The 26,626-nt window shown below is 47.2% G+C and overlaps 1 protein-coding gene across 2 annotated transcripts; it reads right to left on the bottom strand.

The window, feature by feature from the left end:
- CRTAM (cytotoxic and regulatory T cell molecule) lies at positions 1–26,626 on the bottom strand. Of its 2 annotated transcripts, none has more exons than XM_084868436.1 (8): positions 23,083–23,326; positions 16,523–16,669; positions 12,423–12,572; positions 10,685–10,828; positions 5,996–6,079; positions 4,257–4,403; positions 2,189–2,275; positions 1–692 (listed from the first exon to the last, which is right to left on the bottom strand). In XM_084868436.1, the coding sequence occupies exons 1-8, from the start codon at positions 23,126–23,128 to the stop codon at positions 562–564; spliced, it is 936 nt and encodes a 311-aa protein (XP_084724562.1). In that variant the 5' UTR covers positions 23,129–23,326; the 3' UTR covers positions 1–561. The 2 variants fall into 2 exon arrangements, with proteins under 2 accessions (XP_084724562.1, XP_084724563.1); XM_084868437.1 differs by lacking the exon at positions 23,083–23,326 and adding an exon at positions 26,588–26,626 and having other exon boundaries at positions 26–692.

Below are 26,626 nucleotides of genomic sequence, written 5' to 3'. Positions count from 1 at the left end.
AAATATGTTTATTGATTTCTGAGAGGAATAGGAGAGAGAGAAAAAGAGAGAGAAAGAGAGAAACATCAATGATGAGAGAATCATTGATCAGCTGCCTCCTGCATGCCCTACACTGGGGATTGAGCCTGCAACCTAGGCATGGTTTGACTGGGAATCAAACCATGACCTCCTGGTTCATAGGTTGATGCTCAACCACTGAGTTACACAGGCCGGGCCAAAAAGAAAGATTTAAAGTTTTTTTTAGTAGTTTCACTAGTTCCATCTAAAATCTGTTCCCATCACAATACCCTGTTGGTGGGTTCCACTGACCAGTCCAAGGCTCAGTAGCATCTTCCTGCTTTGGAGTAAGGTCAGGCATCTTAGGTTGCAAAACCTCAGGTCCATGTTCAGTCCTGTCTGCTGCTCTGAGTCAGGCTGACTGCCGAGAAAGACGCTGTCCTGCGTGGCACTCGGCTCAGGTTCCTCCTGCCACCGGCTGGGCCCCTCCTGCCTGCCCAGCGCAGGCTGCGCCTCGCCAGGAGCCACACTCCCCGCCGCGGGCCGTGCTCTCCGCCGCGGGCACTACACGACGCTCTCCGGCACACGCGTGTGCCCTCTCATTAACGTCCGCTGCTGCGTGTGCTCCTTCCGTTTTGCTTTTGCCTCGGAGCACAGCTGTGTGATGTAGTCCACGCACCTCTTAGGACGGGAAGCTGGGAGAGAACATGCGGAGGTGAGCATTTATCTTGAACAGCATTGCACCCTGTATTTGAAACACTGCACGTGGATTTTAGGTCCAAATGTTAGTGTCTTAAAAACTAAACCTGAAATGCACAAATGCATATAAGTGATCTGAATATATTGTTATTGTCTAACTTTTAACAGGATTACTTGAAATAAAATATGTGAACATTTCTGTTACAAAATAACGTAGTGCTGGGGAAAATGCAGAATTTTCAGCAGAATTTCCTATTCTAAGTGCCAGGGCTTCTGGGAAAAGGAGTATCCAGGGCTGTGCCACTCTGCTCAGAGGCCGCGGCCCAAAGAGCATCTCCAAGCCGTGACAGTGTGCCTCCACTGGCCAGCAGCCCTGGGAGGGTTCCAGGCAGTGAGCCTGAGCACAGGTCTCCCACCAACTTCCCTTAAGGCTGAGCTGGAAGCTGCGGCAGGGTCAGCAGCGGAGCTCAGGACATGTCTTTCCTGCTCAAAGCTGCAGCTCCACTGTGTGGTTTGCCTGCTTAGAAAACCGGCAGAGCAAGCAACACAACTCACATGGGATACTGACATCATTGAGGAACTCCATGTTGTGGAAACATGGGGTGCAGAATAACGAACTGCCTGTAGCTCACACACATTTCTCCTCCCACCCCCCGCTCCCACACAGCCCACTCCGGCTAGGAGAGCTACTTCTCGCCATTTCACACCCGACTCAGGCATCAGGAAAGAAGGGCAGCACTGCCGTAAAGACACGCTTCCTACAAAGCCCTCCAGACAAGGAACAGAACCAGCTGCAAAGCTCTCTGCGTTTCTTGTGACTCTTGGCTGGTAGAATACGTTCATTTGCATGAAGAAGCAAAAGGTTGGAAGGTATAAGATTCTCGCTTTACATTTACTTCTCTCTACTGGATCTTTGTAAAGACTTCTCTCTCTCTTTGTCTCTCTCTTCTTTTCTTTTAGACTCGGTTTCAAATTTTTCTTTACATATATTGTTTGAGGAATTGCGATGAAGTCATCCAAAAAATTAAACACATTTCTGTGTGAGTTTGTTAGGCCTTGTATCCATTTATTCAACACAAATCCAACACTCCATTGTGCCAAGTGCTGTGCTAGGACCCAGGATACACAGAGAAAATCCAGTTGCTCACCACCTGCAGGAGGACGGCCTCAGCTAAATCAACTCCCCACGACAACAAGGTGACATAAAGGCATCCTTGGTGAGGGTGTCCACACAGTGCTCGGACGCAGATGGACATGCAGCCAGAGCTGGGCATGCGTGTCAGCGAGGATGCGGCGATGGCGGCTGGAGTCACCAGCTACATGAACTTAACTGCAACTTTTCTTCCTTTTTTTTTTTTTTTTAACTACTTTTCATGATTTCAGAAGTCGACTTTCTAGTCCTAAAAATGAAATTTTTATTTTTTGCTCCCCATTAAAGACAACAAATCAATGAGCTTCATTTTTCAAACTTCAGGTCACTAGGTTGACTTACTTTGGCCATACTTCTCCTGGGATGATGTTTCTTCATTATTTGACCTCGATTTGTAACTTTCTAGAGTGTATTCTGAAATTTCATTTTCTGCAAGAAAAGAAAGCCAAATTATTAATTTCAGGTGCCACAGGCATCGCCTACATGAGAAATGTATGTGTGAGTAACACGATGCCTCTGTCTCTATGCGGCAGTGGAGTCAGCGTTCCTCAGGTCCTCGGTCATTCAGCCAGTCATTCTTACTGTTTGCGCTGAGTCCCACAGGCATGTGCCAGACGGTACAAGAATTGCAGAAGTTGCATGACAGCAGCTGGGACTCAAATGTTACCCTTTGGGAAAGAACAATCAATAGCCCTTAAACACTGGGACTGAAGCGTCAGTGGCAGCTTCTGAAACAATACTATGGCACTTCCTGTTGTGTAGGTACAGAGCAGCCAGCCCCTGCTTCTAAGTCTACTTGCAGGATTTTGCTGGAGACACAATGAGTCCTCTATCACATATGTGGCTCAGTGAGCACTGTCCAATAGCAATATAGCCCAGTCTCACATGTCATTTTAAGCTTTCCAGTAGCCATGCTCAAAGACTAAAATGAAGCAGGGGAAATTGAGTTAGTAATATATTTCATTTAACCAGTAGACCCAATATATTATTATTAGATATGTTGTATTCTTGTGTGCATACGTGAAGTGCGTTTGTGTGCATGCATGTATGTGTGTGTGCTGAGCCTTCAGAATGAGGTGTGTGTTATCCTTACAGCATATCTCAGGAGGTACTAGTCACAGGTCAGGCACTCAATAGCCCTGTTGTGGCTACTGTGCTGGATGGCACAAGGCTAAGTAACTGCTCAGAATTAAAAGAGGGAATTTATTCCAGACCATATTTATGGAATGAAATGAATAGATGGGTTATTCTGGATAATTTCTAAGGTCCCTTCTTGCTCTGATAGATGTTGAGTCTATGTATTTTAATAGGTATTTTTCTATGCTAGTCATCTACATATATAAAAGTTTAATATGCTAAGTGTCCATCCAAACAGTAGTTATGATGCACACTGACCACCAGGGGGCAATTGCTCAATGCAGGAGCTACCGAGCAGCAGTGACTTGGCAGCACTAGTTCTCGTTCTCACGTGACACACCCTGAAACCAGAGAGGAGGGAGCCCAATTCCTTGCAGGGCCGCGTGATTCCTCCTTCAGCTATGGGTTATGTTGTTGCTGCGGCATGTCGGCCCGAATCTGGTTTACTGCTCACTTGCACCCTGTACGACAGCAACTTGACAAGTGTCTTCTCGCACTCTGAGACCCCTAGGGGGATGTCAGAGAGCCAGTTTCAGCCTGATCTCCACAGGCCAGGCTGAGGGACCCCACCTGCCGGAGGGACTTGCTCACTCTGCAAATGCCCTTTGAGCCACAGCACCACCCAGAGGCAGCCAGTTGGGGAGGCACCACAGGAGGTTGATGCCAGGGCATGTCCTGCCCATCTTGCTCAGTCCTGGCCTGCTAGCTACCTTCTAATTAATTTCCTTTCAATGTGCACAAATCTGTGCACCGGGTCACTAGTCTAATATATTTTTTGTTTCCAATAACTTTTTAATCAGAATGCTTAGAAAAAAATTGCTAACATATGATTGAGGGAAGTTGAATGTATTCTTTCAAAATGGGACTAAAGCTTTGATTGCCCACTCCTAGAAGAACTCTTTGAGAGTAGGGCCTGGTCTGTCCTGTTGACAGATGTATCTCCAGTACATGGCACACAAAAGCTGCTCAGTGAATGCTTATTGCATTCAGATGGATCAACAGATGAACAGATGGATGGATGGATGAGCTCTCTTTTTTGTTTCTTTTTGTGAATAAACACTTTTATAACATAATTCCAGTTCCTGGAGCTGCTCTAGTTTCTCTTGGTTTTGCACTTTTTCACTATAGTTCCTAGAGTTTCAAATTCTCTGCTTACTCTAAGACAAATAGTTGCTTATGGAAGTGACAACACATCAGAGAAGAGAAAAGCTCTAAATGGCAGGCTTCCCCATTGTCTCAGCACTTTATGCTTCCATCTGCTCTCAGCGCTCACCTTTCTTCCAGATCACGTGTGCTTTCCGAAGCTTCATCAGGAAAAGCTGGACGATGATGAAGAGAATGAAAATGAGGAAGGCCACGAGTGTGAGCAGCAGTATGCCACTTTTCTTCCTCACCAATCCATCAAACTGAGGGTAAGCACCTATAAGGAAAATTAGCAATTTTAGATAGTTTGAGGGAGTATACACAAACCTTCCAAAAGATAGGGCAAGCTAACAGGCAGCTCAGATGAAGAGATGAAGAACTAAAAAGATTCATACTATTTACTTTCTGAAAGCAAGAATATAAACAAAGTAATTTTGTATATAATTTGGAAAAGGCTTTTAATTTATATAGATATTGAATTAATTATTTTTCATTTCTAGGGAAAACGTGAGAATATTGACTTAAATTAGCTGTAAGGAATAATTTTTTTTTTAGTAAATGTGGTTTAGCAAGAGAGATTGTTAGCTTAAAAAAAACTATGCAAATAAAATGAATACTTATTGACCTTGACCCAGTTGCATGTGGTCTTACATGAAGGCATTTGGAAGTGAACTCGATGAGCCCATAAAGGGCTTTCCTAAACCTAAACCCTGACCCCATGGGCTCTAGCTTTGCTCAATGTCCTGGCCCCCTCAACCCAACCCACAAGCAATAGGGGTGTGGGCTCCGTGCGGAACCCATGCCGAGGCTGCAGCAGGCACAGCCGTCATCCAGGGATAGTTCTCCATGTGTGTAAACAAACAGGTTAATAAAAACAAAAGGAAGGAAGCCACCTATGCCTAAGCTTAGATCTACATGTGTCACTATTATTTGGTGTTTGAAGTTCAGCCAGGAGAGCTCCAGTGAAGAAATTGACATTACAAAGGGTCAGGGGAGGAGTGAAGAGGTCTTTCCTTTCATTGAGGCAAATTATGATAAGCAAGGGCAGTGCGATCTAAGCGAGATGTTTTCAGAAAGAAAAAGTATTCTTGTCAGGACTTTACAGAGGCAGAGCTGCAGAGGACCGAGGCAGAGTGTACTCTGTGGAGGGGGAGGTTTAAGGTTCACTCTCAGGACACACGGAGGCTCCTGAACACAGGTGTGCAAAGTGCGCGGGGATATTTGCATGGTAAGGTGCTCACAACGGATGATAGAAGGAAAGCTGAAGTTGCAATACTGCATACAGGAGATGATGAGGGTCGGGATCAAAATGCCTGAAAGAAATGGCGCCAAGTCCTTTGACTCAAAAGTCCCTGATTGTAGTGAAGGAGGACACCATAGTTTGGGCCTGCATGACACTTTAGACAAGCTGGTTTTGTGGGAACAGAGGTAGTTCAGTTGTTAGCAATGTTGAATTTGAGGCATTGGCAGAAAATTCAGGTTGAGAAATGTAGGAAATGGGATGAAAGAGGGACTAATGTTCAGGCGAATGTTCTGAAAATACAAGCACAAAATCTCCTGTCTGGTGGCAACAGGAACAGTTTTGGAAATGGGTCAACTTTTTAAGTATTAAGAAAGAACCAAGGATGGGGAAGTAAAATCAGAAGCATGTCTATGTACAGGAAGTGACAGGAGGGAGGAAAGTTAGCTAATGGGCACAGGAGTGGCAGCAAATGCGATGGACCAGAGAGGCAGGAGGCAGCTAAGTCAGGGAGCAGCGATGTCAGGGAGCAGAAAGGTCAAGAGGAATGAGAATTGAAGAACCACTGGACTTACTAGTTAAGCGGTTAAAATGTCAAATGTTTATTCTAAAGGTGGTGGGACACTTACCAGAGGTCAAGTCGGGGTCTTGAGTGGTTTGTTCTTCCTCTTCTTTGTCCGTCATTGATGTACTAAAATCTTCCATCGCTGCAACTAGGTGAGAGAAGCACAGGACATATACCTCCGACTATGTATGTAGAGTGTGTATATCCACACAAGTCATCCAAAAGCAGCAAGCAACTCTGGCGACCAAGTTTAGTGATGCTCACTGAAACCAATGAGGTCACTTCTGAATGACATGTCTTCCCAAAATCGTTGTGAATGGTCTGGCTTACTTTGCCTTATTTTTTTAAGGTTAATGTTTACTGAACATTTACTTTGTACCAGGCCTTAGACTGAGAGAGTTACTTCTTATCACAGCTCTGGGCCAGCAGTTCTAAAAAAATTAAATAAACTGTCTGCAGCAAAGCAGTGGCAGAGTCAATACTGAAAGTCAGAACCCAACATTAAAACCGTTATTGCATGCTTTCTTCCTGAACCAGGTCTGTTAGTGAGAAGGTCCATAGGATGCTTCCAGGTGACACCTGGACAGTGAGGAGGCATCAGAGCTCTGCGGATAGGAAACCTGCAGCCTGAATGCACAAAGCCATGACTTTATGTTAAAAGTAGGCTCAGCTGTCATTCAAACCTATATGTGTGCCCCCTCACCCACCACCCAGCCCCGCAGAAGTGGGATGTACCAGGATGCCTTTGCTAGGGAAGACAATTTATAAAAATCTTTTCCTGATTTGGTGTTCATCCTCCCTATGTTTTTCACTATGTAAAATCTGGCTCTTTAGCCCATTACACAAGGGGAATGAAACAACCTATTCCTATACTGAAAATGGCTATTGTTAACAGTAATAAAATTGTAAAACTTGAAAATTGAAAGGAGTTTTAGAAACCATATTTTTAAACTCTTATGTTATATACTAGTGGCCCGGTACATGAAATTCATGCATGGAGGGCGGTGTCCCTCAGCCTGGCCTGCACCCTCTCACAATCTGGGATCAACTGCTCACCTGCCTGCCTGCCTGACCGCCCTAACCACTCTGCCTGCTTGCCTGCTCTCCCTTGCTGGTCTTCTCACCCCCAGCTGTCCCCCCTGCCAGCCTTATTTCCCCCAACTTCCCTCCTCACCAGTCTGATCATCCCCAAATGCCCCCCTGCCATCCTAGATTGCTTCCAACTGCCCCCCCTGCCATCCTGCTCACCCCCAACTGCTGCCCCCACCAGCCTGATTACCCCCAACTGCCCTCCCCTCCTGGCCTGACCACTCCTAACTGCCTCTGCCTCAGCTCCGCCACCTTTGTCTAGAAGGATGTCCGGAAGGTCTCCTGGAAGGTCTCCCAGTCTAATTAGCATGTTACCCTTTTATTAGTATAGATCACATGTGTCAAACACAAGGCCCGCGGGCCAAATCTAGCCCGCCAGGCCTTGCAATGTGGCCCGCACCGCGCTGTCATCACTGCACTCCGCTGTCAGTTTATGACATTGTCAGTTTATGACTGTTCAGTAAACCATTCGGCCCGCGATTTAGGCTGGATTTTAGATTTTGGCCCCTTCTCTGATTGAGTTCGACACCCCTAGTATAGATGAAAAGGCAGAGCAGAAAATTGAGTTGTTTAGTAGTGGTGTCAGCCAACTGAAAGGCAACTAGATTCTAAACATTTGTAAAAATATTGGCTTATGAAGCAAATGATGTGGCTGTTCCACTTCATATTTTCAATTTCTATTCTCCTTCAAAAAACTATGTGGCACATAGTGCTATTTATCAGTTTAAAACCCCTAAACATTTATCTTAAAATATGATTCAAGATAAGTGTGATCAGATACTCAGAAGCATGCATGTGATTATGCTATGAGCGCACTTATCCCACCTCATCCCTCTGTTACAGACGCCTCTGAAGACTCACAGCCTCTCTGGGCAAGACTCACGGTGGCGCTCACAGCACCACGGCCGGCGCCTGCACCCTGCCTGCAGTGGTTGCTATGCACTTTCTGAGTGCTGGCTGTCACCAGAGGCTAAGCTGAGTAAAATAAAACATAACTTAAACATGTGATCATTGTTCAGAGCTCTTCATCGAGTGGGCTCGCTGTCTGCAAATTATAATGTAGAAGTTATAATTTAGGCTTTCTGCATTCTTCTGCATTGATAGTTCAATTTTGTCATTAAAACTATCTGTGTTTTTAACAGCCAAGTAAGTGACAAACTTTCAAAGGTGACTTTGTTATTTGATGATAAGAAACATCAAATCTCCAATCCTGTTTCTTTGCTCTTTGTTTTTGGTCTATTCTAGATGGGAAACAAAGAAATGAGTCTCCCCAGTGGACATGCAAATGTCACAAGTGTGTGTGTGTGTGTGTGTGTGTGTGTGAAAGAGAGAGAGAGAGAGAGCTCGTGCTTACAAGATGTTAGCTATTCTGAACCCTCGATAGTTGACTTGGCACTTCCCCAGTCACCACAAAGCTGGAGGGAGTGCTGAATGGTCTTGTTATAAAACAAAACAAAAAAATACGTTCTTAAAACTTATAGTTGGAAAACCGAGTTCCCGAAGAGGCAGGATTTTTTTAGGTTTGAATGATTTCCACAGTTACCAGTGCTCGCGGCCTGCAGGGCAGCTCGTGAGGACAGAGCACTTTTCCCCAGGGCATCTGAGGCTGTCTCTGGAAGACAAGTAACTAAAAAAGGGAAAAACAAAATGCTGCCACTACGAAGGCCGATCCTGCCCACAGTGTGCTCAGCTGACCAGGGTGGAGGGTGTATTCTCCTGCTCCCTGCCCACTGAGGTTCTGCAGAAGCCTCGCAGCTGCTGCTCTGGCGTTCCGGCTGGTGTGTGGTCTTGTGGCTCCCGCTGCCTGGCTGCCCAGCTCCCTGGCTTTGGAGTGAAGCCTGTGGCTTCTGGGGAGCAGCGTCTGGCACCCTGGGCAAACGGTCTCTGCCTTCTGCACGGGTCTCTCCTCCGGCCTCTGCCTGTCCATCATCAGACCACTCACAGACCTAACCACCGCTGCCAGGTGGCTTTGGATCAAGTCAGACTGGGTTGAGTTTCAATGCTTGACTTGCTTGTTGCTGAGTGAATTTGAATAAGATGCCCAATGTTTTAAATGCTCAGTTTCTTAATACTCATAATAGGAAGATACTAAGTGCATTTACCTCTTGGCGTTTTTTTGTTTTTTGTGGGGTTTTTTTTGTGAAAATTAATTCATGCCACCTGTTTAGCACTATGCTGGCTATTTATTTGTATAAGAAAAAACAGTATCTAGAAATGTTTCCAGAGGTCCCATTTGGTATAGCTTTGAGCTGTCTGTGAATAGGCCTGCCCCCAAGCAGGTATTAAAAGGTATCTGTTAACTTGCAAATATTGATGGGTGACAAAGGTATGTCCCTATGAAATATATGAGTACTTCATTTAATAAAAGGGTTCCCTGGTTTTAGTGTCTTCTTGTTTTAATCAAACATTAAAAAATTTTTAAAACTGTGTAAACAGCCTGTGTGTGATAGTGTAATACTGAGGGAAATCTAAAATGCTGACAGACATCATCCGTTCTCACCCAGATCTCCCATCCAGGGAGAGACCAGCAGCCTCCCTCCGCGGGGCCCTCCTTGCGCCACACGCAGTCCGGGAGCTCCGGCCTGCGGGCTCGGCCACAGGCCTGAGGGGCATCCCCTGCGGGGTGAGGCCAGGCCCGGGTTCGCCTTCCCGGGGTGAGGCTCTCACAAACCCGGGCCTGGCCGTCCTGCCGGCCTCCTGCCCTCGCTCCGACCAGACAGCTGCCTGCGCTGCTCGACCTGCTCACGAGGGCAGGCGGGCGAGCCCCGTGGAGGTTCCCGCGAACCCTCCCCGGGACACCCCGAAGCCAGCGAACCCTCCCCGGGACACCCCGAAGCCAGCGAACCCTCCCCGGGACACCCCGAAGCCAGCGAACCCTCCCCGGGACACCCCGAAGCCCGAGAACCCTGTGAACCCTCCCCGGGACACCCCGAAGCCCGAGAACCCTGTGAACCCTCCCCGGGACACCCCGAAGCCTGTGAACCCTCCCCGGGACACCCCGAAGCCTGAGAACCCTGTGAACCCTCCCCGGGACACCCCGAAGCCTGCGAACCCTCCCCGGGACACCCCAAGCTGCAGGAGCCGCTGCTGGAAACTGGAGACGCCTCTGACCCAAAGCACCGCAGGGACGCAGCATCTGATCACGTTGAACCAGGCGATCAAGTAGAGCCAGGTGATCACGTAGAGCCACGTGATCATGCAGAACCACGTGATCATGCAGAACCACGTGTGAGCTGCTGACACATAAACAGGCTCTGCACCCTAAGCTGACAGCTACCCGCTGCCATCAGGCTTGCAGTTTAGGTTCTTTGTCACATAATCACTACTGTCACTGAGGGTGTGACACTGCTCTAGCCCATGTGCTTTCAATGCTATGCCTACTAAGAAGTATGCTCACAGGTAATTGCTCTATTTTGTCTTTCAGTTAGAAAGTTTTGTCAAATTTTAAGATGCTATAATATTACGTTTTAGATTTCTACTTTGTTTTGCACAAAACATGTTATAATGTTATTTGTGATTAGCCTTCCAAGATTAAAACGTAGTAGTGATTGGTTATAAGGAACGGATAATTATTGAAGGAGATTTTTCTGACACCTCCTTCCACCAGAGGGCGCCAGGCCTTTCACAGAACCTTTGGAAACAGGAGCCAAGGGTCTGCACTCACCAGGGAGCTCCGTGGGGTTCCCCAGCCGCCAGGTTATCTGGGGGTGCAGCCTGCTCCTCGCCGTTGAGCCCGTCAGTGCCACCTGCTCTTCCCTGTTTTCCGTTCTGATGACAGAAGCTTCCAGGGTGGGCTTGAGAGGCGTTGCTAGAAAAAAAAACCAAAACAGTTTTCTGTGCTGAAGTAGCTGGTCTGTTGTCTCAGGAAGCCTGGAGCCTGCTCGCGCAGGGGCCACGGGGGTCCGGCCTGAGCCACAGCTCTTCTCCAGCTGACCCCCTCCCCACCCCCACACAGAGTGTGGGCGTGGCTGTGCCTGTGCAGCCACTGGCGATAGTCAGATGGCTGTGGCCCCGCATGTATTAGTCCCTGGGAATCCCCAAGCCGACTTCCCACAAAAGCAATGCTTCACATTGACATATGGCTGTTTTAATTGGTTGAGCACTAGGTGAGGAATAGAGTCCTGAATTCTAGCTCCACCTTTGTCACCAGCTAGTTAGAATTTGGGCTAGTCCTCCAATTTTGTGGTTTATCATTTCCTGGTCTGTGACATGAAGAAGCTGGGTTATTAGTTGGCTGTTTAAGCCCTAAACTTCCTGAGTCTATGACTCACTTCACCATAAGGCGCTTCTGCTCTCTCCCACCATCGGTGGCCTGTGTCTGTCAAAGGGCTCCGTGGTCCTCCTTCCTGCCTTGGACACACTTTGTAGTCAGACTCTCGCCCTCCCCATTCTTCTCCACTCTTTGGTCCAGACCTGCGTTCTTCACATTCATTTCCTCACCCACCGGCCAGCCAGGCACTGGGCAGCCGGGTCCAAGCGTGGCCCGATGTGTTAGATGCCGAACTAGGAGTCTAGTGACAGACTCACCCCACACTGTCCATGAGCAGATCATGTAGGGAAAAGGATCATGTTCAAGTGCAATGGCGGAGGTGTGCACAGGTGCTGTGACCACCAGGAAGACACACAGGCAGCCTGCGTTCTGTGTGCGGCCAGCGAGGGGACAGAGGCCTGGGCTGAGCACATGGGGTCTGCCTCAGGAGCCCCCCTTTCCTGACACGTCGCCACCATGCCATTGCTTTACGGCAGGCACTGCACCATACTAATTCAGTAAGAGAAGGTCTGACACAGGGAATCGTGTCGTTAATTTAACTTGTCTGCCACAGAAAAAGCCCACATGTAGAGATAGTGCACTTAAGGTGACAAAACTGACATCCCTGAGCTGAGCCAGGTCTGTGGGTCAAGAGGCTGTCTCTGCTCCTCCAGTCCCCCTCTCCCCCCCCACCCCTGCCCACAACCTCCTGCAAGAGAGAGGAAATGGCTTTGGCAGAGGATGTGAGCCGGTTCTCAGTGCAGTTACACCTGACGTCATGCTGTCACAATGCTCTCCTTTCTTACACACGCTCTGCCCTCCGGAACTCGTGTGCCAGGGCCTGTGAACAAGGGTGTGCCTGGTTCGCCTCTGAGTCCCTGGAGCCTAGTCACAGGTCACCAAATATTAACTCTTTTTTAGTTCCCTGGAGAGGAAACCTAGTTGACCCAAAGACACATTTCATGAATTCACATTGTAATCTTAAGTGCTTGCGAGTCAAAATGTTCCCTCTGTTTCCTTCCAACAAAGGATGGCAGAGGTGCCCAAGTCATAGCTGGAGGGAACCTTTTAAAACTAAAATGTTAAGTTTAGAAATGACATGTAATGTTTCTGTGCACCCCGCCCCCTCATGGCCCCACTGTGAGACACTCACCCAGCACCAATTCCACTGCCTTTGTGCTCACGGAGCTGCCGTAATGTAAACACGTATACACGCCTTCGTCATGCGAGGTCACATTGGCCACCCGGATGGAGAGCTCGTTAGGGGAGTGATGAAGAAGCTGGTATTTGGTGTTTTTTAAAGCTGTATGGGGGGGGGGGGAAGCATGTTATGAGGAAAGGTACCGGATGAATACAGACGCTTGGTAGCTTGATTATTAGCAGGATTAGCTCTCAATTTCCACACTTTAAAGGAACAAATATCACATCTTGGGTTGAGTTGGCTTAAAATTCTAGTGTTACCAGCTGGGTGCCTCTCCATAGCTTGAAATGAGAGTAGGAAATAAAATATGCCAATCCTGGTGTCTGTGAAATAAACCATTTGCTTGATTTCTGTTTGTAGGAAATTTAGGACACTATGCTGGTGGAAGGTTTGGTCGCAGGAGAACTTTAGACATTATGTTGTGAAAAACACTCCACTAGCCCTGGCTGGTGTGACTCAGTTGTTTGGGCATTGTCCCGGGAACCCAAAGGTTGCTGGCTTGATTCCCGGTTGGGACACACCCAGCCCCAGAGAGTACTCAGGAGGCACTCTCACATCCATGTCTCTCTCTAAAAAATAAATAAATAAATAAATAAATAAATAAATAAACTTGTGGGGTTTTTTTTTTTAAAGGATGTGTTTACTTTTTAAAAAAAATGCCCACTATGACTTACCTTTTTGAAATCTGACTCATTTGATATTGTTTTGTCAGAATGAGTGTGAAGAATGTAAAATAAATGCATTGATATTCATTATTCCAGCTGGGTGCCTTTTATTTTTAGAGTAGGGGCCCGGTGCACGAAATTTGTGCATGGAGTGGAGGGTTGTCCCTCAGCTCAGCCTGCACCCTCTCCAACCTGGGACCCCTCGAGGGATGTCTGACTGCCTGTTTAGGCCCAACAGGATCAGGCCTAAATGGGTAGTCGTACATCCCTCTCACAAACCAGGACTTCTGGCTCCCAACCACTTGCCTGCCTATCTTCCTGATTGCCCATAACTGCTTCTGCCTGCCAGCCTGATCACCCCCTAACTACTCCTCTGCCAGCCTGATCGATGCCTAATTGCCCTCCCTTGCAGGCCTGGTCTCTCCCAACTGCTTTCCCCTGCTGGCTATCTTCTGGTGGCCATCTTGTGTCCACATGGGAGCAGCCATCTTTCACCAAATGGGGGTGACCATCTTGTGTGTTGGAGTGATGGTCAATTTGCATATTAGTCTCTTATTAAATAGGATTTTAAAAGTTCATTATTATTTGAAGTTCCCCCAAAATTATGACTTAGTCCTTCCAGGTGTTTAGTTAATAGAGGATTTAAAAGTCATGCTCTAGAGCACATGTGTCAAACACAAGGCCCGCGGGCCAAATCCAGCCTGCCAGGCCTTGCAATGTGGCCCGCACCGCGCTGTCATCACTGCACTCCACTGTCAGTTTATGACATTGTCAGTTTATGACTGTTCAGTAAACCATTCGGCCCGCGATTTAGGCTGGATTTTAGATTTTGGCCCCTTCTCTGATTGAGTTCGACACCCCTACTCTAGAGGATTCCAGCCAGCAGCCGTGCTCCTCTCAGTTCTTTGGGGAGGCCCATTGCAGTCTGAGGCCTTCAGCTAACCACTACTCATTCACTCCCTTTCTTTTCTTTTTTTGTTGAGATTTATAATATGAACAAGCCTGGAACTGTTAAACCAAGAATGGCTGAGTAAGGAAAGCTATTTCTCACCCAGAACCACAGCCATGTCCCTCCCGATGTTACATGAACTAGAAGCAGGAATTCACCGTAGCACTGTTGATGTTTGAGTCCCTAATTCTTTGTTGTGGGGGCTGTTCTGTGCACTGTAAGGAGTTTAAATACATTCCTGACCCTTGATCCCAGCCTCTCTGCATACTAGATGCCAGAATCACCATCCCCTTTCCCCGTTTACAGCAATAATCTTCCGCAGGGTCCCCCAGGGACAAACTTGGCCCTTGGCTGGGACACACCCAGACAGATCCAGGCCTTCTGGGGAGACATCTGGTCATGCCATCATCTTAAAAAGCCCAAAACAAAACATCCAAAAGCATTATGTAACAGCACATCTATATATATAAAAGCCAAAAGGACAGAATGACCACAATGACCAAAACAACTAGTCACTATGATGCTCTCTGCAGCCCCTCCCTCTGGCTGGCCCCACCCCAATTTCCCCCCACCCTGACTGGGGGAGGGGACAGCTGCCCAATTTCCTAGTCCCCTACCCCTGTCGGCCCAGCCAGATCAGCCCCATGTGCATGAATCTGTGCACCAAATCTCTAGTTTCTTGGTCAGAACTTTTAACCAATGCATTGGAATCTCGTCTTCATGGTTCATTTAGCTTGAAATAATTATTAGTTATTTTACATCTACTACATCACTGCTTCATGGTTTCAAAGCCTGTTACATTGTTAAAGACTCTGCTTTTAAACGGCAGAATAAAGTTTGCTGTTTTAAAGATGTCACAAGAATGTGGCCTTGGAAATGTTGAGTGGGGATATAAAATGACCTCAGAGTGAAGAAAAGGGTTAGAATCCTGCTCTCAGAGATGAATTAAACAGACATTTAAGAATCCGGCAAGCAAAAAAAAATGTAACTAGGTGAGGGGATGCATGTTAACCAGATTTATTGAATATATACTCGTGTCAATCATTATGTTGTACATCTGAAACTCATATGTCATATATTAATAATCTACACTAATAAAATATAAACATGTAAATTAACCATCATTTTGCAACACCCATCAACCAATCAGGAATGAGCATGCAAATTAGCAGGACAAAAATGGCAGCAACCACAGAACCAGCTGAAGCAAGCAGGAAGCTTGGGCCACCCCTGGCAATTGGAGGAAGCCAAGCTTCCTGCCTTCCCAGGCTAGCCACCAAAGGAGGGGCCTGTGAGCAGAGGACACAGAGCTGGCCTGGGCTCACAGAAAACTTGGGTCACCATTGTCTGGATCGGCAACAGAGGGAAAAGCCTGCAAATGGCCCTCAGCCCTTTACCCAAGCTTCCCATGCCCCCATGGGGTGAGGGTCTCTGCTGGGGGGTGTGGTCAGCTTACAAACAGCCATCAGCCCCTCAACCAGGCTGGCCAGGCACCCCAGCAGAGATCCTCACCTGATGGGAATATGGCTGGCCTGCACACTGCCCCAGCCCCTTGCCCAGGCCAGCACCATTCTCAGTGGGGACCCCCACCCCAATGGAAACATGACCAGCCTGCAAACCACCACAGGCCCCTTGCCAAGGCCTCCATGCCCCCCAAGGAAACCCCCACCCTGATCTGGGACATGCTTTAGGACAAACCGGACAGCCCCCACCTGTGCACCAGGTCTCTATCCTATCTAATAAAAGAGTAATATGCAAATTGACCATCACTCCAACACACAAGATGGCTGCCCCCATGTGGACACAAGATGGCCACCAGAAGATGGCCAGCAGGGGAGGGCAGTTGGGAGGGACCAGGCCTGCAAGGGGGAGGCAGTTCAACTGACAGCTACAATGCGCACTGACCACCAGGGGGCAGAATATCAATGCACAAGCATGGAAACATGAAAAAGAGTGATGAATCTCTGAGGGAAAGGGGGGCGAGGGAGGGAAGAGATTAACCAAAGATCTCATATGCATACTGGAGCATGGATTCATGCACTGGCGGGGTCCCTTGGCCTGGCCTGCACCTTCTCGCAGTTTAGAACCCCTCAAGAAGTTTGTGCAGAGGTTGGTGGAGGGAGGGGGCCACAGAGGGCACAGGGCACAGTGGTCACAAGCATGGGATAGGATGCCTGGGCTGCTGCCTCCCCATGGATATGGGACTGGAAGTGTGATGTGGGTGAGGGGCAAGGCCGGGCAGAAAAAGGCACTTCAGATATGAGCCCCTTTCTCAGCCGCTGGGAGGTTCCCGAGCAGACACCCCAGGGCACGGCCACTTGTGGGACAGCTGGTGGGGCTCCACCCTCTAAGGCACACCCACAGGCATCCGGCTGCTCCATGTCTGTCCGAAGACCCCTGGGGGGAGCACTGGGGGCAATTAATGTTTTTCCACTTACCGGGATGCTGGTTCAAGAAGATGGTGAACCCCGAGGGGGACACCCACTGCAGGGGGCCATGCTCCATGGGGGGTGCCACACAGCTCAGAGTCACCAGCTGGCCCTCCTCCACCTCCACAGTCTCCATGGGGCCCACCAGGGAGGCCGCTGTGAGTGTGATAATAAACAAGTCATCTTTTCTGTGAAACAACAGTTTAGCAGCCACCATTTTTGCTCACATGACTTGGCAGCCACCATGTTGGCCGCATGATGTACAGTTCCCCTGAGGGCCACCATCTTGAAATGGCAACGACCAACCCCTTCCTTTGAATTAGCCAATTGGAAAGACTGTGAGCCTGAGCTCCAATCAAGAGTGAGGGACAGGTCATGTGTGTCAGGATTAAAAGCCGAGGGATGCCTGCTCAGGGCGGTGCTCCCAGACCATGTGTGCGCCCTCCTGCACAGAAAGCCCTTTGCCTACTGCCTGGCTCTGAGTGAGCTTTGTGTCCCCAGGACACTTGTGAGGCAGGAGTATTGAAGTTGGGGAGTCTGGATGGGGAAAGGGGGCAGTTGGCTACTCTGAATCACTGACAGAGTAAAAGCTGGTGTTAATCAATGCACTCTGACTTGGGGCCAGGAGTTTATATTGTCAATGTTGCCCATGTTCTTCCCTTTGGTAAAAGGATTGCTGAGACAGGAAGCCTGCACCTGGGAGATGAGAGGGTGAGACTTGTCAGCTGCCTGTTTATGAATAAACTAGAGGCCCGGTGCACAAAATTTGTGCTCTGGTGCATGCTTGTGTGTGTGTGTGTGTGTGTGTGTGTGTGTGTGTGTGTGGGTGTGGTGTTGGGGGGGGGGATTCCTCAGCCAAGCCTGCCCCCTCTCACAGACTGAGAGCCCTCAGGAGATGTCCTAGGAAACAGGCTAATCTGCAGTTTGGCCTTCCTCTGTGGGAGGTGACTGGGCTGATCCGGGAAAGGTGCCAGCCCATCACCCCACTGCTGCTGCCACTGTCACAGCTGCCAAGATGTTCTCATTAACGTGGACTCCAGTTCCTGACCTGGGCTCTGGCCAGGGAAGAGCCTGCAACCTAAGTACATGCCCTTGATCAGAATCAAACCCAGACCCTGAGATCAGCAGGCTGAGGCTCTATCCACTGAGCCAAACCGGCTAGGGCAGGATATGACATTTCTTAGCCCCTCCAGCCGCAGACCTTAGTTTTTCCTCCAGGAGTGAGGTGGAAAAACCCTAGATCACCTTCTTGCATTCTTATTACTCAAGTTACCAAGAACACTGAGAGAGGCAGCTTACAGGGAGCTTAGCCAATGAGCCTTCAGAAAAGGTGTTTCTGCCCTAACCGATTTGGCTCAGTGGATAGAGCATCGGCCTGCAGACTGAAGGGTCCCAGGTTCAATCCCTGTCAAGGGCACATACCTTGGTTGTGGGCACATCCCCAGTAGGAGGTGTGCAGGAGGCAGCTGATTGACATGTCTAGCTCTCTATCCTTCTCTCTTCCTCTCTGTGAAAACTCAATAAGTATGTTTTTTTTTTAAAAAAAAGAAAAGAAAAGGTGTTTCCTCTGCAGCTCATGCACAGAGGACCCCCTGCATTGTGTCTGCAGGGCTTCTGTCCACTGGGCTGGGGGCATGCCCCCAGCCCAGTGGCCCTGCTTTCTGTCAGCTGGGCTCTGTCTGCTGGGCCAGGGGCATGTCCCAAGCTGCTCAGGGGTGGCTTGGAGCTCGCCCAGGCCCAACAGCCCAGCATTTTGTCTGCAGCCCTTCCCCCCTCTGAGGCCTGGGAATGGGGCATTGGCCCTATAGGTGCCGCCATCTTTGTGGCGGAGTGATGGTTAATTTGCATATTACTCTTTTATTAGATAGGATTGGAGGCTTGGTGCACAAAAATTCTTGCAAGGGGCTCAGCCCTCGCAGCCCCGGCTTCGTCCATAAGATTGTCCAGAAGCCCATTTAGCTGTCTTGTCTAATTAGCATATTATGGTTTTATTATTAGAGATGCCTCTCATTTTAAGGATCATGGTCTTTTGCTTGGGATACATGTCTATGAATTGAATTGTAGGCTCTTTAGCACATGGTTAGTGTTTGCTCCTGTAACTCAGTACCAGGCTCTGACCAGACTGACCACAGCTGGAGATGCCTGAGTTAGATGGAAAGGGCTGTGAAAGAGGCATAGAAAATGTGTTGTTTTCTTTACTCTTTGCTCCAAGCCTTGCTTCCGGCTGCACCAGACCTATTTGTCTTTTGAGTTGTCGTGTAGACCCCATTCTTGATTTAGAGGCAGGAGTCACTGTAGGCAGGAGAGCAGCCTGTGCTGTGGGGCTTGAAAAGCTTGTCCCACGTGTCCAGATGAGGTGAGAGGGTGGGAGGGGAGAAGGCTGAGAGGAGAGGGAGGGTGGGAGGGGAGAGGGTGGGAGGGGAGAGGTTGGGTGGCAGGGGAGAGGGTGGCAGAGGAGCAGGTGGGAGGGAGTGCTGCTCCTAAGCTGCAGGACACATCTTCTAAGTGACCTTCCCCTAGATTCTCTCACTGACATTGAAGATGGAACTGGAGCTCCTCTGTTCAACTGTTTTGAGCTAAGTTTGAAGTCAGACCTTCACTTTCTTCATCAGAGGGCTGGGTGTGGGGTGCTGTGTCTGCTCACCACTTCCTCCCTGCAAGCTTTAGAAACAACCACCCTTTCTCTGGGGTCCTTAGCGCCTGTCTTCCTCTCAGGTGCAGGCCTGTGGTCTCTCTGGGCGTCACTACTTCCATTGGAGGCATGCTCATGGAGTGGACTCTGGCCTTCTGGGCTTGGCTATTACTGCCGCAGCTGGTGTCATCCCTCTGTGCCCCGCATGCGGTAGGAGGCTGCTTACTGAGTAGAGCTGTGAGGGCTATTCACCAGGATTGGTTCGTGTACAGAAATGGAACCTGTGACCTTCCCCATCTCCACCTTCAACCCCATCAACCGCCTTTCCTAACAGTGGGATGGCTTCACGCGAGGGCACGTGACCAACCTTTAAGCAAAAGGGAAAGCAGCCCTCATGGCCACTGCCAGCACACAGAAGTGCAATATGGCCCTTCCAGCGTCATCAGTGCGCTCCAGGGTTTGTGATTGCATTGTGTGGCCTCCACCTCCACTGGAGGTCATCACAGTAGATGCAGAGAATGAAGAATTCTTCCTTCCTCTTACTTTGTCAGTTAGATTCCCATACGACAATATTAAGAGCTCCAGAATAGAGTCTGTCCTGCAGGGCCCTCGATGGACATGTCCAACTGGAGCTCGTTATTCCTGCTGCCCCCATGCCATGCGCACACCTCACCCAGACCACCACCTCTCCTTCCAGTGTTTCCTAGCTTCACTAACGTCAGCACCAGCACAGCATACCAGGGATTTGAGAGTCTCTCTCTCTCTCTCTCTCTCTCTCTCTCTCTCTCTCTCTCTCTCTCTCCAAAGCATACCTTTCATCCATTTTTCCTCTCCCTCTCTTTATTTTTCACTACTATTACTGCTTTAGCTGAGGCTCCCTCGTTTCTTTCTTTGCCCATTGCCATCACTTCCTTCTAGTCTCTGCTCCATCTACTTTATCAACCTCATCTGCTTCCTTAATTACATTTTCCTAGACTACTTGGTAAGGTTCCATTGCTTGTAAGAATCAGACCAAAATTCCAGAAGGTTCCTTCCTTCTCCTCAGCACCACTGGCTGATGCTCCTTTTCAAATGCTCCATGCAAAAGGCCATTTGCTGCTTCAGGGAGGTCCAGGCTCCTGGAGACACTTATCTTTGGTCCCAGCTCTTCTCTTGGCCTAGAATACCTTTCTTCTCTCTTTCCAGACTCAACTGAAATTACACCACTTTTGTCAAACTTCCCAACAGCCTTTAGGCTCCTCCCTCCCCACAAGGGCCTACTGACTCTCCTCCAGGTCCCACAGGTGTGGACTAGACTCTCTCACAGCACTTAGCACATAGTGGTTGTGCTTACAAGTTTGTCTCCGTGGCTAGGTAACAGTTTTCTTGGAAAAACTGTTGGCCATTCATGCATTTCATATTACCAGGTCTTATCACAGAGTGAGGTTTTAGGTATCAGTTGAATGAATGACTAAAAATGAGTAAATGCATAATGTACATATTCAGTAATAAGATGCTAACGTTGTAGTTATTATGTTGAATAACAAAGATTAGAGCTACGTGAAAACCAGACACATGCAACAGGAGCCTTACTCAAGCCAGAGCCTTATTCCATGACCGATGAGGTCTGAGGCAAGCTGTGCTTCCATTAGAGCATGGCAAGGAGGAGCAATGCTACTTGGCATATAGAATAAATACATGAAATAACAAGTGTGAAAATTAATCTGTCAGAATCCAATTGTTTTCAATATAATTTTAAAGAGATTGGCTCAAATACATGTCAACGCACATAGGCTATTTCCGCCCAAAGAAGAGTTAGGAGGACCCACTCAACCTGCAGCTGTGCTGTTGTCGCCTGTGTCCGACCTCCACTCAGGAGCTACAGCGGAGGCTACAGGGTGGGTTTTCATCATCCGCAATAGAGGGCAATGGGGCTAATTTTGAAAAATTCTTCATTCCTATTGTTTTAAGCATCTTAGTACCTATTTATGCCAATGACAACCTTGAAAAGCGGGTAGGCTGCAAGATTATGGGACTTTTCTGGTTGATAAATTTTTGCAGCCTTAGAAGTTGTACACTAGAAGGTAATTCAATTAGCTAAAAACTGCTGATATCTTATAGTGGTGCCAAATGGATTTCCTGCCATGGCCAGCTCCTTCCTTGTTTGGGACTCTGGTGGGCCTGAGCAAGGTCCACAGCCGCACACGGCCCTCAGGGAGGCCAGGTGCCCACTGGGGCCTTAGGTGAGTTTTCACACTTGGGTTTCTCAATAATGGATCTCCCAGCTGTGTGGTCAGTGGCTATCAAACTTTTGATCCACATTATGACACACATTTTCTGTCACAACCCAGTACACACACACACACACATACACACACACACACACACATGTATAAGCATGCACACAGACTGGTTCACAAGAAAATACTTTTACTACGTGCTTTGTAGGCTGCTACTTACATTGTCATTAACTAGTTGTGAAAACTTGGGAAGGTTATCTAACTCTTTTAACCTTAAATTTTTCCATATGTAAATTAGGGATGTTAACACCTATCTCAGTATCTTTGTTAAAATTAAACATAATTAACAAAAATTACCCAGTACTGTGCATTGCACAATAAGTATATTTCTCTCTTCTCTTTATTAGTAATATTGAGTATATTTCTAAAAATGACTTGTCTTAGGTTTATCATAAAACATAGTCATTACTGTTTTTATTTAAAATTTTATTTTTGTAGGCAGTTTCACATGACAATAACTAGAATCCTGAAAAAAGTTAAGGTCAGTTAAGGGCTTTAAATTTAGACTAATTTAAAGCATTCTAGTTTTAGCTGTCTAAATATGTTTTTTTTTCTAAATGTGAGTAGCTATTATTTAAGTCAGTTATTAAAAGAACTAATATTATTTATTACCAAAACTGAATACTTATCAAGTGCCTTAGGGTACAGGGATCAAACAAGAAGGCACAAATTGAAGTGTATAAAGTAAAAAAAAGTGCTATGTGAAAATGGAAATCTAGTTTTTAAATAGAGCCTTTCCAATCCGATTCCATGCTGAGTGCACACTTAGAAGGATAGTTACATTTGTGAAACGTACCTCCTGGCCCAAGGTTTGAACACACACACACCACACACACACATCACACACACACCACACACACACCACACACACCACACACACATCACACACACATCACACACACACCACACACACACACACCACACAAAACGTACACACACAAAACACACACATACACTACACCACACACACACACACACACCACATTAGCAAGCAGCACTTTCATGTGTGGGTCCTCTGCAAGAATTTGATACTAGTTGCAATTAGTCAGGGACTCCACCTTGGGCAGGAATAACTTTACTTCTGCTCAAAAGGTAACTGAGTCTTTAATTTGTGCTACATTGGAATTAAAAATCAAAAATAAAATTTGAAAATTATAATACAATGTAAAGTATAACTGACTCTTAAGACATAAGCACTAGTGTCACTGTCCGCTTGAAGAGTCCTGGAGCACTTTGCTATGTTCAAAGTGCTTTCACGTTTGAAATTTGAATCTTCTAATCATCCAGAGAGGTTGGTAGATCAAACATTGTTATCATCTTCATTTCAAGATGCAGACACTGGATATCAGAGTAGTTCTATCATTTCGCTAACGAGATTTTACATCCAAAATGGATGCTCTTTCAGCTGGTACACTTGTTACACTCTGCCACACCAGGTCCCCCAGAGACACACACTGCAGTAATCCCTGCTGTCCTGCCCTTAAATAAAGGCACAAACACCCTCAGCTGTGTCATCTTGGTGTGCCTTGGAGCCTCTGAGCACATTTACCGGGCTACCTTCTATAGCAGTTCCTCTGAGAATGCAGCTGACGGACTGGTAGATTTGGCAAAACATTAAGTCAAATGAGCATCAGAAAATATTAGCCCTAAGGCCTTACCTGGTAGAGAGCACCACACCAGCAAGCTGCTAACGCTCCACCACATGCTGTGCTGGGTGCTGTCGCCCTGGCTTCCTCCAGGCCTGAAGGCGAGGGCAGAGTGGTTTCTTTTGAAGGAGCGAGGCCGCAGCTCTGTGACCTCATGGGTCGCCCGCCTCTCAGCTCTGGAAGCCCCCGCTTAGCTAGCTGCCCCCAGACACCTCCTGCTGGAACATGCACAAGCCACACGTGTCACCTTGACTGTGGAGAGGGAGTGATGTGTTGGTAGCACAAATGATTCTACCCCACGTGGGTAGCACTGGTAAGTCAACTAGTTTCAAGGCCTGGGGTGGGTAGGGGGGGAGGTGTAGAAAAGATATTAAAAAGCCCCTGTGTGGTAATGTGACCTTATTGTCACAGTACTTGTCTAGTTTATTAAACAATTATAATTATATAAGTTGGCTGAACTCTATTTTTAATTCTGGCAACAATTTATAATGGTTATTAGGATCAGAGTTCATGCATTCACATATTTGCTCATTTAAAAAATCTTTATATCTACCCATCCATCCATCATTCATCCATCCATCCATCCATCCATCCATCCATCCATCCATCATCTATCCATACATCATCCATCCGTCATCTATCCATCCATCATCCATCTATCCATCCCTTCATCTATTCAGCCACCTAGTGTGTGTTGTTTTAAGATATAATCATATATAAACAGATAAATCCTTGTTTTTAGAAGATTGTGATCTAGTTGGGGGTGATAATATATAAATGAAAAATTTTGATATTTAATTCTCAATAATTGGACAAATTGAGATAGATTCAACTTCATCCTTCCAGGGACACATAACAACATACTAATAAACTTATGTTTAGAAAATAGAGGCTAACCGGTAATATTTGAAAAATTATAAAGGAAGTATTTTCTGGTTCTAATTGTCATGAGTGTTAATAGTCTGTAAATGTGTCAAGAGCTTGGGTAGGAAAAATTCTATCCATCAAAAATGTCTTTCAAATATTTTACCTATTTCAACAGGTAGAAAGACTAAAAAGAGGAGAGAGAATTAACCTTCTTTGAGAAGTTTAGCACAGCCCTGGCTGGTGTGGCTCAGTGGATAGAGTGTCGGTCTGTGGACTGAAGGGTCCTAGGTTTGATTCGAGTCAAGGGCGTGTACCTAGGTTGTGGACACATCCCCAGTAGGAGGTGTGCAGGAGGTGACTGATCGATGTTTTTCTCTCATGGATGTTTCTTACTCTCTTTCTCTCTCTCTCTCTTCCTCTCTATAAAAAAAAAATCAATAAAGCATATATTTTGAAAAAGTTTAGCACAAATCTAGTATTTCTCAAATAGTATGGCAACATGAATGCCTAGGGCCATCAGCTGAAATGCAGATGGATAGGGTGATCAGACTCTCACTTGAATGAGGAACCACCTGTGTCTACCAAGCTCTCCAGCTGTGTCTGGGAGTCTGGCAGCACTGACTGTGAGAGTGTGGAGCAGAAACCCAGAGAGTGGGCGCTGCTGCCAGCCAGTGGGCGGCACCTAGGAGGCTCTCCTGTTGGTTGACTGTACTGAAGTACATTGACGCCCTTATGGAAGCAGGGAGTGTTGCATTGTACTGTTTTAAATAATAAGAATTAAGGCCATGCTGCTGTGGCTCAGTGGTTGAAGGTCAACCTATGAACCAAGAGATCACTGGTTTGGTTCCTGGTCAGGGCACATACCTGGTTGTGGACTGGATCCCCAGTAGGGGGCATGCAGGAGGGGGCCGATCAATGATTCTCTCTCATTATTGATGTCTATCTCTCTCTCCCTCTCCATTCCTCTCTCTCTAAAAATCAATAAAAACAACATTTAAAATAAAGAATTAAAAAGTTTGCCTGAGGTGACACAGTGAGTCAGTAGCAGAACTAAGAATACAAAAAAACACTTTTGAGTCTTTGGTCTGATTATTAATTTTTCCTCATAAGGTTCCCTCCTTGGATTCCAGTTTTATACTTAAGGTTCCATGGGTGTCTAAGCATTTGACTTTCTTTAGAGTGAGGCTTTATTGTTGTACCCTGTCGCCTACTCGCTTAAGAAAACCCCAGAAAAGTACACATAAAGTTCACGGCGGGTGAGAACTGGCCAGGGCTAGTGGCCAGCTTCTCGCATGTCACCTAGAAGAGTGCTGCTCTGTGGAGGGTGCTCGGACTTCCCGCGGCAAAGCACAGGAGGCCCCGTGGTGCTGTCGGTGACATCCTGACTCAGCAGCACACGTCCTGGCTGATTTGTCAGACCTTGAGCTTATCATGTAACTTGATTTATGAGGAGGTAAAAAGTCACTTTTACATGAAACAAAGTTAAAATGCCATTTCAGGACTTTTCATTTAAGCCCCCGAGGCAGGGGGTGGGAGGGAGAGGGGTGGAGTTGCACCAATTTTGAACTAAATTCCGGCAAGGGGCCTGCAAAAGGCTCACTTCATTTCTCTATTGTTCAGTTGTGGTCTTCTGTTGAGTAAAAAAATGTACAGAGCACAGGACTCAGGTGACCAGAGAATTAAATAGTCTGAGATTGAAACTTAAATTTGCAGTGTAATCCATCCCAAAAGTATTGATTTAATATAGTTTTAGTGCAATACCTGTGAATGGATTCACATGGCATTTACCAGTTCATTTAACAGCAGACAGGCAGTCTGTCTTCGCTTTCCATTGCAAAACTCAGTTTGGATATTCTTCTACTAGCCAGAACTCCCAGAGGTTTCCTCCTGCATGAAGGACGTGGTCTAGTCCAAACGCTTTAGCAAATCCTTCGAGGCCACCACACCCTGGCCACAGTCTACCTGTCAGCCCCTTCCAGCACTCCCCAGTGCAAACCCATAGGAAACTCTTATTACATTGCAAGCAAAATTGTAGGCACCCGGGGTCATAATTCACACTGTCCTCTTTGCCAAAAGTGGCCTTTCTTCTGGGCAGACTACTCACCCTCCCAGCTCAGGTCAGTGGACGCTTCTCAGAGCTCAGTGAGAACACGGTTCTTAACCACAGCTCACCTTCCTCACCCGGGCGACAGCTGTACTGACAGCACCCGGCATGGCCGTAGGGAGAACTGAAGACGGTAACATACATTAGTGGCCTGCACATAGTAAACACTGTATGAGTTATCTCTGACTGTCCTCGCTACTCCCAGAAAAAATTCTCTACTTTTCTTTGCCCCATGATCGTTTCTCTCTATATCATACTAGTTTTATTTTTATTAGCATTAGATTTAGTTGAACACACATCTGCCTCCCTTGCTAGACTCTGAGCTCCTTGAAAGCAGAGTTTGCTGCTTACTTATCGGAGTGTCCCTGAGGCCTGGCACAACCCTTCCTCGAGATCGCTGTTTGTAAAATACTTTGGACATGTAACTGACTGTGCATGTTTGAATTGTACGATGGGGTAAGTTTTGACATACGCACACACCTATCAAACCATCAGCTAATCCATCGCCCCAAGAGCCCCCCGGCCTTTTTAATCCTCTCTGCCCACCCTTTAAAACAGCACCGAAGGCTCTCTGACTGAGGCTGG

This window comes from Pipistrellus hanaki (genome assembly GCF_964339955.1).
Source record: "Pipistrellus hanaki genome assembly, chromosome: 19".
Taxonomy (NCBI): Eukaryota; Metazoa; Chordata; class Mammalia; order Chiroptera; family Vespertilionidae; genus Pipistrellus; species Pipistrellus hanaki.
This window is presented reverse-complemented; position numbering and strand designations above follow the sequence as displayed.

Bases quoted from the DNA above. Each gene is read 5' to 3' on its own strand.
- CRTAM (XM_084868436.1), bottom strand. From the start codon at position 23,128: ATGTGGTGGAGCGTTAGCAGCTTGCTGGTGTGGTGCTCTCTACCAG. The intron at 16,670-23,082 runs GTAAGGCCTTAG...TCACACTCACAG, and splicing joins GGTGTGGTGCTCTCTACCAG to CGGCCTCCCTGGTGGGCCCC. The intron at 6,080-10,684 runs GTGAGTGCAGAC...TCTCTCACCTAG, and splicing joins GAACCCCACGGAGCTCCCTG to TTGCAGCGATGGAAGATTTT.